Consider the following 13,397-nt stretch of genomic DNA (forward strand, 5'->3'; position numbering starts at 1 on the left):
GGGTTTGAGATCACTTTGGCATTTAGGCTGCTAAAGTTAAAGTAAGAGTTGAGGTTTGATGGTCAGTGGATTGAGGGTTATTTCTCTGTCAAAGTGAATGGTTGAGGGGCACTGAATCTGTGCAAAGTTTGCATGTGTGTTAGCACTTACCAGGCCTGCTTAGAGTTCTTAGAGATGCACTGCTGATAAATTGTCCCACCAAAGCGAAAAGGAAACTTGCACTCTTTGCCATCTGTTGTGAGAACTAAAAAAAACACACACACACACACACACACACACACACACACACACATCCAAACCCATGAGACAACAGTAATTAGAAACAGAAACTATGAGGACTGATATCAATTCAAGAGCAGTTCATACCTTTCTGAGTTACAGCATTAGACTGTCCAGACACTAACATTTCAATACCAGGTGGCTGCTTGCGCTTTAAAAGAGAGAGAGAGAGAGGGAGAGAGAGAGAGAGAGAGAGAGAGAGAGAGAGAGAGAGAGAGAGAGAGAGAGAGAGAGAGAGAGAGAGAGAGAGAGAGAGAGAGTTTTCCAATATGTATCCCAAATAACTTGCATTCAGCAAAACTCATGGGACACTCACCGATCTAGCACACTGCAAACGGGGCATTAAAATAAGACATGACAGCAGCAGAAGAACAAACTCTCGACGAGTCAGAACTGGAGAAAACACAGAAGAATCCAAGAAAGAAATTTGTGAACGAGGTGTTCTCCGCATGGCAGATCTTTGGACAAATTTCCACGGGAATGAAGTCAATAAACTCAGAAAGTTTCCGTCCCAAACGCAAGTGTCATCTGTAGGATTCCTCCATTATATCCCGGGGCGATGGATGCGTGAAAGCTCACCGCAGGAAAAGACCTCTACAAGGGAGTTCCCACGAGAAAAGCCTGTGATTACACCTGGCGGAGTGGCCAGACCCAGCCCAGCACGAGCCTGTGATGTAATACCGATCCTCATGCTTTGATTTAGGGGTTGTTGTCAGTAACAACGGAATCCACCCACAAGTGATGTTGCGCTGAGAGAGACGCGGAAGACCTGATGAGAGTTTTGCGCGTCACCGCCGCGTTGATGAATGCAGTTAATCATTCATAGACCGAAACTACCTTCAGAGTGAAAGGTTGGAATTCCTCCGCATTTGTGTGCATTGCTGAAAACATTAAAATAAGAGCCATTCACGAGAAACAGATCAATATATTAGTAGGCTTGGCTAGTATAGTAGTAAAAATAACAGTAAGAACAACAATAAGAAGAAGAAGAAGAAGAAGAAGAAGATATAGCCTATGAGCTAAATAAGAGCAAAATTAGAAGCTTTCCACATAAGAATGAGCTAAAATAGGCCAATTAATAAAATAACCTAATAATTACGTAATTGATGTTTAAAAACAAACCCCATTTAAAACACAATAGCATATAAACTTAGCCTACTATGTAAGGGATAACTTAATGTGGAGCGAGGCGGTTGTTAACTTATAGCGAATACAACCCCGACAGGCTGATCAGGCTGAAGGGGTTGTACTCGCTAACCGCCTCGCTCTACATTATCCCGCTTAGCCTATTACATGGCTGCCAACCAAATAAATCAATAATTTGACACAAAATGTTGATTTAAAAAGGAGTTTATTGATTTAAAAACGATTGTATTGCTTCCGCTAAAGAAAATAGTCCGTTCCGTCTCTACGGTTAGTTAGAATCCTGCGTCCATAGCAACACTCTGTTTTTCATGGCAAGGGTGTGTTATACTTAGCAGTGGTCTGTTATCAAGAATTATACCATGGTCTGGGTGAATACTCGATTCTGATTGGCTGCAGGGTGTCTATTAAAAAGTGATAGAGGACACCTAGTAAAGGAGTTCGAAATTAATAAATAAATGTGCTGGCTACATCAGCTGTGAGTAACCATAGCAACAGGCAGTCAAAGTATCCGTTTACAATTTATTGTATCAAAACAAACATCTAGTTAGCCGTTATACACTACCTGTGTGTTTTAATTATAGGTTAAAAAAATGAAAGTGTAACGCCCATGGCTAGACAAGCCTAACTTACATGAAAAAAAAAAAGTTAACTTTCTGGCTCGTAAGTTAGCTAAACTGAAGGGTTCTACGAGCTGAGAGGACTATAAATATCTCCGGTTGCTAAATAAACCGTCAGGCGTAACCAGGGAAACCAAGTTATTGTTTGTAAAAACTTTAGATTTCGATTGTAAAACTAATTAAAATATAAACTAATGTTTTAAAAATGTGTTATTTGGCAAATGACCATGGTATAAGCGGGTTAATGCCCTTCGAGGTGTCCATTGTCAGGTATTAATGGACTTCGGCGGAGGCAACCGTCCGACACGCCTCACCGTCGTCCATTAATACCTGACAATGGACACCTCGCATAACATTGACACTGCATAACATAACATTGACATTGACACCTCGCATTAACCCTTACATATCAGACCGCATTCTACATTAGAATTCAACCAAGCCATGTAATAATATCATTTAATTTGTGTCAAATTATTTATTTATTTGGTAGGTAGCCATGTAATAAGCGGGATAATGTATAGTGAGGCGGTTGTTATAGCGAATACAACCCCTTCAGGCTGATTCAAGACCCTGATCAGCCTGTCGGGTTGTATTCGCTATAACAACCGCCTCGATCTACATTATCCCTACATAGCTGTTCTGCACTTTCTTCTTGTCAAATTAATAAAACTCAGCAAAAAGTTTATATTTTCTATTCTCTAGTTTTAAAGCCACAGTGATGCACGTTAGTTCTTTTAAGGTGGATTTACATTCCATGTATCCCCACTGCAGACAGCACACACTTCTTTACTGTCTCAGGAATAGCACAGGCAAATCATTCACAGTCGGGTGAAGATGTGAGGAAATATGTTATGCATTTACTCTGCATTGAGGGAGAGTCTGGGTGTGACAGTGTTTTTTAAGTGAAAGTCAAAGGATGAAAAAAAAAAAGCTTTTAAAGCTTGCCGTCTGGTCTTTGTGCTTAAAGTTACCGCTTTGCTTGCTTGGTTTGCTCTCTGCCAAAAACGGTGGGATTTAAAGCAGTGACGTCACTGATAGCTCAGCCCCACCCACTGAAGTTTTTCAACACCTATCTTTTTGGATCGAAGGTCACATCACATGAACATAATCTGTTCACAGCAGCAGTTGTGTCAAAGTCAAAATATGAGTTTTAAAGTATATGTATGTAAGATTTCAAGCATTCTATTACTATAATTGTTAATCAACTGCACTGCGCCATCTGGTGCTGTTGAGATAGAACTGCCTTCAGAAAGGTAAGGGTTGACAGTTAAAAACTGCATGTAGCAGGCCTAAATAAAAACTCTGTAGGGACCCATGAATGACGATTTAATATGTGAAGCTTTAAAGTAGATGGCTGAGAGAAGGCATGTGGGCATTTGTAATTTAATGATCTAGACCAGAAACCCCAAAATAGCAATTTATTTAGAGGAGCAGAGTGCTGATTGGTTAGTTTACAATTGGGCTTTTGATTGGTCAGGTCTGCAGTGACGTTACACATTGGTCAAATCTTTGTATGATGCCTCTGAAAATTCTCTTGTCAGTTGTATAAAATAAAACATAAATGAAATAGGCCTATAACATTTTACATGTTTGAAGTCTTATGAAACAACATTTTATTTTTTTTAGCTGGGTATATAGGCTAGGAGAAAGCATCTCAAAAAATATAAACTGCTATGCATAGGTCTACAATGATTAGGAAATGTTCAAAATAATTTGAAATGAGATGCCGCAGTGGAGATATGCTGACACTTCACATAGGATACTCACAACTCTCATGCATTTGATTTGGACGCCATCTAGCGCCCAAAAGATGCATGTCCACTCGAGTACTAATGACTTTCACTTTCATGTTCATTCATTCAACGATTTCACACAGTCAGAAAGACATTTAGGCAGATAAGCAGACGGGTATTGTTTCAGAAACGTATTTCTTGGGAATTAAGGGTATATTTCCCACAAAATAACAAGGAAATTATCTCCCACTGAATTCCCACTATTTTCTATCAGTTTCCTTTGTATCCAGATGGGGAATTCCGTCTGAGATTCCAGGGAATCCCTCTGAAGGTGTTTATAAAGCTCTCTGAATGTTCTGTGATCAGAGTTCAGTGAGCTTTAGGCGAGATTCTCGTATCTGTAATGAAACTTCTGTAAAGATCTTGATTCAAGGACGCAGCTGATCCAGCCAAGGTGAGGCGACACTTTCTTTTAAAAATGAAAAGAAAGAACAAAAGAAAATAAATAAATAATTGAAAATATTTCTCTAACACAGACTTATCATAAAATAAGGGGTGAATTCAGGTTGATTGGGACACCTTTTCACTTTTTACATTTTTAAACAGGGGAGACATAGAATAGTTATAAGTTAACTCTGGGTCAGTTGTAACAGTCAGTTTAACCGCTTAGAAATTAGGTAGGCTACAGGGTTGAAATCACCAGGCCTTCATGACCACCATCCTCTTGAGGTGAGGGGGAAAAAAGGATTTGCGGGGCAAAAACGAATTTTGAGGTAAGAATTATGTAGGCCTACTGTATAGCCTAACGTAGGCCTATACGGTTTACAACTGGTTGTTTATTTGATTTGCGACCATGTTAGTGGATGCTAAATTATTATAAAACATGAATCAGCAGATTTGTTTTATTCATCTGGTATGTGTGTGTATTAATGGGGAATATCTCAAAAATTATACAAATTGTTTTCTCTTCTGGGGCTATAGCTATGGTTTTCCAAAACCTTCATTTTTGCTGAACACAATAAATCCACACACATACACTGAGAGTGAACAATGTAACCGAACTAGTTATTAAGGTCGATGTTGTTTTTAACTGTGTTCTCCGGTCAAGAGTATTTTTCATAAATGTCAGAAATGGTACCCTTTCAAAAGGTACACATTTGTGCATACTACCTTAAAGGTAGGCTACATATTAGCACCTAAATGGTAGCCTACATATTTGAACCTTTTTAAAGGGTACCGTCCCAGTGACAGCAGAGTGTAGGTTTAGGGGCAAGTTTTCATTTATTTTACATGTTGTAATGCAATGAAATATATTCATTACAATTTCTTTGGGCCAGCAATAAATAGAAGGAGACAATTGACAATTGACCCCATTTGGTGTGACAACATGCCCCACTCTGTGCTGTACAGTGTGAATTGGGTCATATCTGTTTGACCTTTGATTTTTGAGCTACACGAATACATGAACTTTTGCCGGCAATGATAAGAGCACAGACTAGTAAAATACATAAAAATAAAGCAGCGTGTTCATTCGCCACTAGAGAGCTGATTCATGCAGTGAGCATAAGTGCGTCATGAGTGTCTGATCGCAACCATGTGTGGATGACAAAACACTCCGCTGGGCTGCGGCAGTGTGACCAGACTCGTTCGAGCTGAATAGCAACAACTTTATTATCCCCATATGAGCTGGACGGCGAAGGTTTTGTTTCCCTTACATGACACACGGCCAGACTCGGCAGTTTTGGTTAATTTCGGTGAGTCAAGCCTCGGCCTGCATAGGACGGGAGAAGCCATGAAGATCTGCCCGTCTGGGTCACTGAAGGTGATTCACACGTGGAGCTCAAAGTACTGTGGAGTGTGTAGGCTATGATTCAGAGTCATTTGACACACACTTCAGACTTCCATTATGCTGAGAACACACACACACACACACACACACACACACACACACACACACACACACACACACACACACACACACACACACAAACAAGCTGTTGTTTATTAACTCTAAAGCCATATTTGATACACATTTCTAAGGACTTTAAATTATCAACTTGATCAAAACTTTGTTGGAAAAATAAAAACCTGAAACCTGATCAAAACCTGTTGTACACAATCTATTGCAGGCATCTTTTGACATCTGATTGATAGTTTATTCTTTTTTTTTTAAAGTAAAATACCTTTTAGTATAATTGTAAAAACGTCCAGGATGTGGTTCACATCTCTTTTTGCTGTGAAATCTTTACTGATTTTTATAAAGTAAACATAAGAATAACTTTTATATTGTAAGTAATATTTGAAGATGAACATTTACTGGACTGAAGCAACTTAGGTTTTTTTTATATATATAATTTTTATTTTTTTGAAAAATCATGGGTAACACTTTACAATAGGTTCATTAGTTAACAACAGTTAATGTATTAACTAACATGAACTAACCATGAGCAATCCATTTGTTACTTTATTTGTTCATCTTTGTTAACGTTAGTTAATAAAAATACAGCTGTTCATTGTTAGTTCATGTTAGTTCAGTGCATTAACTAATGTTAACAAGATTTTAATAAAGTATCAGTAAATGTTGAAATTAACATTAACAAAGATTAATTAATACATGCTGTATACGTGCAGTTCATTATTAGTTCATGTTAACTAACTAATGTTAACTAACAAACCTTATTGTAAAGTGTTACGAAATCATGTTAAAATGTATCAAATATGATCCATCAGGCATATGAGAACTGTTTATATGTTTATCTCTCAATCATCATTGTATTGCATTGCATTAGCATATGTTTTAAAACTACAGAGTTTTTATCATAAAACTAACGAAGCATTGATATATCATCTTGCTAAGACATTATTGGGAGATATAGAATGGCAACTGATATTTATTACATGCTTTTTATGTAAGTATAGTCTGCTATACAGTTAAAAATCTCATTGATTTACATAACAAGCTATCAGAATTTCATCTTACTTTTTGTCCATATAAATATCAGCCTCTGCAGTAAACTGTATATTTTGCTCACTTTAGGCCTCTGAATAAAACTGAGTTGTTTTTCTTCCATATTCGAGCCATTAAGTTTCAATTAACTGTTCCATATATATATATATATATATATATATATATATATATATATATATGAAGAGTTTAGATGCAAAAGTTCAATAATTTCACTTAAATGGCAATGAAAATTACCTATTAATTGTCATTTAAGTGAAATTACTGAACTTAAATATACAAGCTTGATAAAAATTATCATTCTAGAAGAAAATTTCAGATGGCTCTTGAGGCTTTTGCATCTGAACTCTTCATATATATATATATATGTGTGTGTGTGTGTCTGTGTGTTTCTAAATTATTTCATATTTCAGGCTTTGCAGGGTAAGTAGGCCTATTGTTTTTTTCCGATTTTCCGAGCCTTTGTGTACCTAAACTGTAATTAAAAAACACACGTACTGCTTGAAGAATTAAGGCGTATAGACTGAAACAATAATTATCTCAGTTGTTTTTTGTTTTTCTTTCTCTCTCTCTGCTGTCTTTGTAGGTAATGGAAAGTTAAGAGCCATGGTACTGCTAGGCGTTTTTGGGTTTGTCGGTTTGCGCATGTATGGAGGTATTTCATGTTTGTAATGTGGGAGGATCCATGTGGGATTTAGGGATGGGGTGTGGCACAGGAAGTGACTCACTTCACAGAGAAATTAGGCCAACAGTCTGACAATTATATTATCATTAGCCTATAATTATTCACACACTTAAGATCAGGATTACAGTAGGAACTTTAAATCATGAAATAAATGTTAGATAAGCATGAGTAGAGGGTGCGTAAGGGTTTGAGGGTGAGTAAGAAATGACAACATTTTATTTTTTGGGTGAACTAAGAAAGCAAAGGGTCAGATTCAGCAAAAAAAAAAAACAAAAAAAAAAACACGGAAAGTCTACCTAATTATTAAATGATTCATCCGTAAAATCGAGCCTGACTCAGCACGAGACCCCCTCCAAGAGTCTAGCTCACATCCCAAGAGATGCAGCAGGACCCCGTCTAGACCGAGACCTCGTGTGATTCACACGAACGTGAATGAAAAGAACCGAGCATTGCTTTGCATTTAAAAGCATTTGAAAAGCATCTTCAAGCCAGTGTAACCTGAATGCCGGGCTACTTTGACGCCTGACGTGCGCGCTTCATTATTCTCCTCTAACATGGATGGGCGCGGCGCTGTGGTGACGCGAACGCGCTGAAACTCACCTGAACACACCTGAACCATGCCGAAGTTTGCTGACTCACCTCACTCAGGGGAAAAAGCCCTTCAGAGGAACAGCTCGATTCACTCAGCGGGACCTTTGGAGCGATAGAGAGATTATTGAAACATCGGCAGCAGAAACGATATGGATGAACAGCTTTTGATTATAGCAGCAGAACGTTTTCTGACTCAAAAGCTGCTGGGTAAGTGCATTTTTATTTCTCTTCATTGAGGTGAATTTCTCAAAAACATGTTCATTTTTTTTTATTTGTTTAGACTTAATGCGTTTACTGTAAGTGAAACTATACAATTGTCACCTTATGGAAAAAACAGAACTAACCCAAAAAACATTTTTATTTTTATTATGTAAATTTTTTTTATAAATTTTTCATATTTATAATATTTAATATTATGAAGTTTTTTTCATATACTACTACTGGCTAACCCAATTTTGGGTCAAATATGGACAACCCCAAACGTTGGGTTAAAAATGTAAAAAAAAAGTAAAAAAAAAAAAAAGTAAAAAAAAAAGTTTTGCCATAAGGTGACAAGTGTTTTTGTATTTACTTGATTTATTGATTGATTATTGATTTTACTTGATTTATTATCATTATATGATTGATAAAAAGAGACATTCAAAATCTCCTTTGTAAAAACGTTAAAATCTGTCAACAAATTTAAATAATAATTTTGAATATGGCTTATCCAATGTTTAGATTTCTGTTCTGGAAATATATGCTATCAGTGCATAATTAATTAGACAATGCTTAATTTTTGCTTATTCAAACATACCATTTCAGAAAACCTTCACAATTATCTTGATGTGCTGTGATTTAATCAACAGGCAAAGATATATATTTGTTCAAATGTTTATTTACCCTGTGTTTTTCAACCTGACCCTTTGAAATGTATTTATGTTGTCTAATCTGTTTTGTCTTATTTACTCCAACAACCCCATCAGTAAGGCTCAAATAACCCTTCATAAACCACAGGTATATGTCTATTCCTTTTATATTGGATATCATCAAGTATTTATTATTACAATGATTCACTTTTAAAACAATCAATAATGTGGGTGAAAACAGATTTACAATGTGCTTCATCAGATGTAGTTTGATAAATATAAAAAATGCTATTGTAAAAAAAATAAAATAAGTGAAGAAATGAGGAAATTGCACTCAACATTTTTTAATATTTGTACATATATTGTGGTACAAGTGTCACCCACACAAATTGAGACTACATACAAACTACATACATATATATATCTGTATTTTTCCTCAAATTTGTAAAATAATTGAATACCTTTAAAACAAGTACCTCCTTAAACCTGTTTAATTATTCAATCTGAGTCACTGGTCTGATTGATTCTGTCATAATTAAAATACAGTTTGTTTTTTTAAATAAACTGCTATGCTTGCTAACACATAAACACTGTTTTACAGCTGTACAAATGTTGTTGATTTGTTGTGAAGTTGTGAAGTTGTTCATCAGGTCTAGAGGAGATTTTCAGTTCGGAAGAGAAAATGTGGCAAGATGTTGGCATAGCTGTTTGTGTTTACGGCCCTGCTATGCCTCCATATTGCCATTTTTTTTATTTCCAATGTCTGCTGAGCAAAAAGAAAAAACAACCAACCCATTCTGAAATGTCTTTTATTAGTTATTCTCAGTGGCTGATCATGTTTATGACTTGTAATGTGACCAAAAAAACAAACAAAAAAAACATATTTATTTAAAATTAAATTATGTGAAATAGAATATTTAGATGTTTTACAAAGTCTTTTTAGAGCAATCATTCATTCATTTATAATAATAATTGAATGAATAATTCAGTTGTTCTTGTGTTATGTAACATTTTCTACTTTTTATTGTTGTATCCATGATTTTTAAATTTTATTCTGATTTAATTATTATGGATGATGATATATTAATGATGATACTCTGTTTAATATTTATTTTATAATAATGTATTTATATATAATTGTATATAAATTATAAATAATGATGATTACAAAGTAATTGTGTTTGCTGATTTGTTTTCTTCAAGTAAAGATCAATTTACCAATAGTTTTTACAAGCATGCATGCAGTATTGTTAACATTTTTGATAACACTTTATTTTTTATGGTCCACTTCAGACATTCTACTAACTACAAGTAACTATCTCTCATTAGAGTATTAGTAGACTGTCTGCTTAATATCTGCTGACTCTTTATTTTGATGCTCCCCCAACAGACATTCTACTGACTATAAGGCACTTTGCAACTTCATGTCAACTTATTCTACTAACATAACAGTCTACTAATACTCTAATGAGAGTGAGTTGACATGTGGTTGCAAAGTTACTTAGTAAGTAGAATGTCTAAATTGGACCATCAAAATAAAGTGTAACCAAATTTAAACCTTTTTTTTTTTAACCAAAAGTAAATTCAAGTTGCTAACTAAACTGAATCTATTTAAAAAAAAAAAAAAAAAAAAAAAAAAAATCTGATTAATTCAACTATCAAGAATAATTTAATCAAAACAACAAGGGTTTGAATCTTGATTATAGCCAACATTGTTGAATTTAAACACAAAGTTTTACTGAATACAACAAAAATACTGCAATACAACATTTGTGTTAATTTATTAATGATATTTATGGGTCAAGGCACTAACTATTAAACAAACACAAATAAAGAAAAAAAATTTAAGTGAAGATTATGCTCATTTGCTGAGAACCTTTATAACACACCCAGACATGAAGCAGGCACCAGAGTAATCCTTCAGTTTAATCTTTCATGGTTAGTCAGCGGTGCTGTCTTCAGCAAATGCTCATGTGAAGGGTGTATTTGGGATTAAACTCGACTGGGAATGGGAATCTGATGGTAGAGGAAATGACTCAACTGAATTCAGTCTCAGAACTAAACCGGTTCAAACATGACTAGTCCTGCAAGTTCCTTTTAAGATGAATGGGCCCTGGTTTGGATGAAATATCTTGTTCTTATGGAAGTAAAATAATGTCAAATGTTTTTGAAACAAAAAGCCTGTTTAATTGCACTACTTGAAAAAAAAAATAGGCATTGCATTAACCATGCTTGCATTTTTAATGCATTGTATTTTTAGGGCTTGCATTTTTATGGGCTGAAATTCAACATGGTTGAATATTTAAGCTGTGAATATTTCAATTAAAAACATTTCAAACACATTTTCATTATTAAAAATTCAATAATCCATATTCACCTTTCATATTTCACTTCCAAAATATTCAAACTGTTTAAAAATACAACCTATAATATTCAACAGGCAATTTTCGGTCCATTTTATTTCGCTTTGCAAATTCGCTTCCACAAATTCAGTAAATTCAACGGAACTGCAGGAAAAGCAATAGATTACCGAGCATACTCTTCATCTGCTGTTAGTCAATCCCACCAGCAGATGGTGCAAATGCGCTTGTTGTTGACAAAGACAGAGCAACAGTTAGAGCAAGCCATTCATTCATAAAACTCATTTACAGCAATGTAAGTGTATTTGTGATTATTATGACGGGGGTTTTATGTTAAATTCAGTGTCTACACGGTTACTTTCCCTGTGTAGCCTACAAGCATCTTTCTCTACCGTGAACGAGATTATAATGTTATTTCCCGATGCAGATATACAGATCCAATGTTACATTTTTGAGGTTGACGCATATTTCTCTTGGTTGTTTATTGCCTTAACTTTAAATTGTGGATGTGCTGCATGCAAGCTAGGGTTTCCCTCAATACTTCAGGATTCCCCTGCTGAACATAAAACGCTTAACGTCGCTTAATGGACTAATTACAGTGATATTAAAAGACCAAACTCGCAGGCAAGCAGATGGACTCAGAATAACGAGCAAAATTTAATGCTGAGCGTTTCCCAGTGTATATTGGCATAAGTTGGCTTGACATTGGACATTCGCACATTTAGGGACCGTCTCTAAAGTGTACACGTCTTTGGTATACACGTTTCTAACTTCAACAGCATTTGAATAGAACGACTTACAGTCATAAAACCAACTGTAAAGTGTTCATGTGGTGCCAGCCATAATTTTGAAATTTATTCAAATAAATTAAAGTTTGCTATTGAAGTTAGAAACGTGTATGTGAATGTTGTATGCAACTTTTGAGACGGTCCCTAAATGTGCGAATGTCCAATGTCAAGCCAATTTTACATTTAGGCTACATTTAGTCATTTATTTAGCAGACGCTTTTATCTAAAGCGATTTACAGTTAAACTAACAATAGGAGGACAACAATATGCAAACACTATGACTCTTCCCAGTTTAAGCTAATGCAATACACGTAGGCATAGCCTACTATACTATATAGGCTATATAGAGAGAGAGAGAGAAAAGAGAAAAGAAAGTGTTAGTATTGATCAAGTGTTGATTTTATGCCAGTATTACGAAACGCTCGCATGAAACTTTGCGCGTTACGTTCATATTCTTAGTACATCTTGCCTGTAGCCTAGCCTACAGCCTACATCCCCAATAAGGTGAGAGTTTTGTCTTTCATATCACTGTATTAGTCCATAGCGTTTTGCCCCGAGGGAAGGGGAATCCTTGAGTATGAGGTATTGAGGGAAACCGATTATAATCCTGTTCATGTAGGTAGAGAAAGCTGATGACATGTAGGCTACACAGGGAAAGTAACAATGAAGTTATTGAATGAAACATAAACACAGCTTTTGTGTCTTTATCATCTTTTCCGCATATATACTGACACGGGTAATCATTTTCATTTTATGAATGAATGGCTTGTTCTAACTGTTGCTGGTCTTCGTCAACAACAAGCGCTTTTGCACCACCTGCTGGTGGGGTTGACTAACAGCAGACGAAGAGTATGCTCGGTAATCTACTGCTTTTCCTGCAGTTCCGTTGAATTTACTGTCGAATAATATTTTTTTAGTCTATGGTCGAATATCAACCACTGAATTTGTGGAAGCGAATTTCCAAAGCGAAATAAAATGGACCGAAAATTGCCTGTTGAATATTATAGGTTGTATTTTTAAACAGTTTGAATATTTTGGAAGTGAAATATGAAAGGTGAATATGGATTATTGAATTTTTAATAATGAAAATGTGTTTGAAATGTTTTTAATTGAAATATTCACAGCTTAAATATTCAACCATGTTGAATTTCAGCCCATAAAAATGCAAGCCCTAAAAATACAATGCATTAAAATGCAAGCATGGTTAATGCAATGCCTATTTATTTTTTTCAAGTAGTGCAATTAAACAGGCTTTTTGTTTCAAAAACATTTGACATTATTTTACTTCCATATGTTCTAATGTCTATTTCCTATCCGCAATTATGTATAGGCATTCTTTTCTAGGTTTTATAGACCTAGTCAGAACCAAATACAATTTCTGG

The 13,397-nt window shown here is 35.4% G+C and overlaps 1 protein-coding gene across 3 annotated transcripts in view; it reads right to left on the minus strand.

Moving 5' to 3' along the window:
* The window catches only part of hgfac (HGF activator), a 31,006-nt gene extending 22,929 nt beyond the window's left edge, over nucleotides 1–8,077 (minus strand). For 2 of the 3 annotated variants that reach the window (XM_084405843.1, XM_084405845.1), the window contains exons 1-3: nucleotides 596–996; nucleotides 367–430; nucleotides 151–244 (exon numbers count right to left, since the gene is read on the minus strand). In XM_084405843.1, coding sequence (XP_084261969.1) covers nucleotides 151–244; nucleotides 367–430; nucleotides 596–730 — 293 coding nt within the window. In that variant the 5' untranslated portion in view covers nucleotides 731–996. Of the gene's footprint in view, nucleotides 1–150; nucleotides 245–366; nucleotides 431–595; nucleotides 997–8,067 lie in introns of those variants that run through there. The other variant, XM_084405844.1, reaches the window with a different exon arrangement.
* Between the last annotated feature and the right edge of the window lie 5,320 nt (nucleotides 8,078–13,397).

The sequence above is a fragment of the Rutilus rutilus genome, assembly GCF_951802725.1.
Source record: "Rutilus rutilus genome assembly, chromosome: 3".
In the NCBI taxonomy this organism is placed as follows: Eukaryota; Metazoa; Chordata; class Actinopteri; order Cypriniformes; family Leuciscidae; genus Rutilus; species Rutilus rutilus.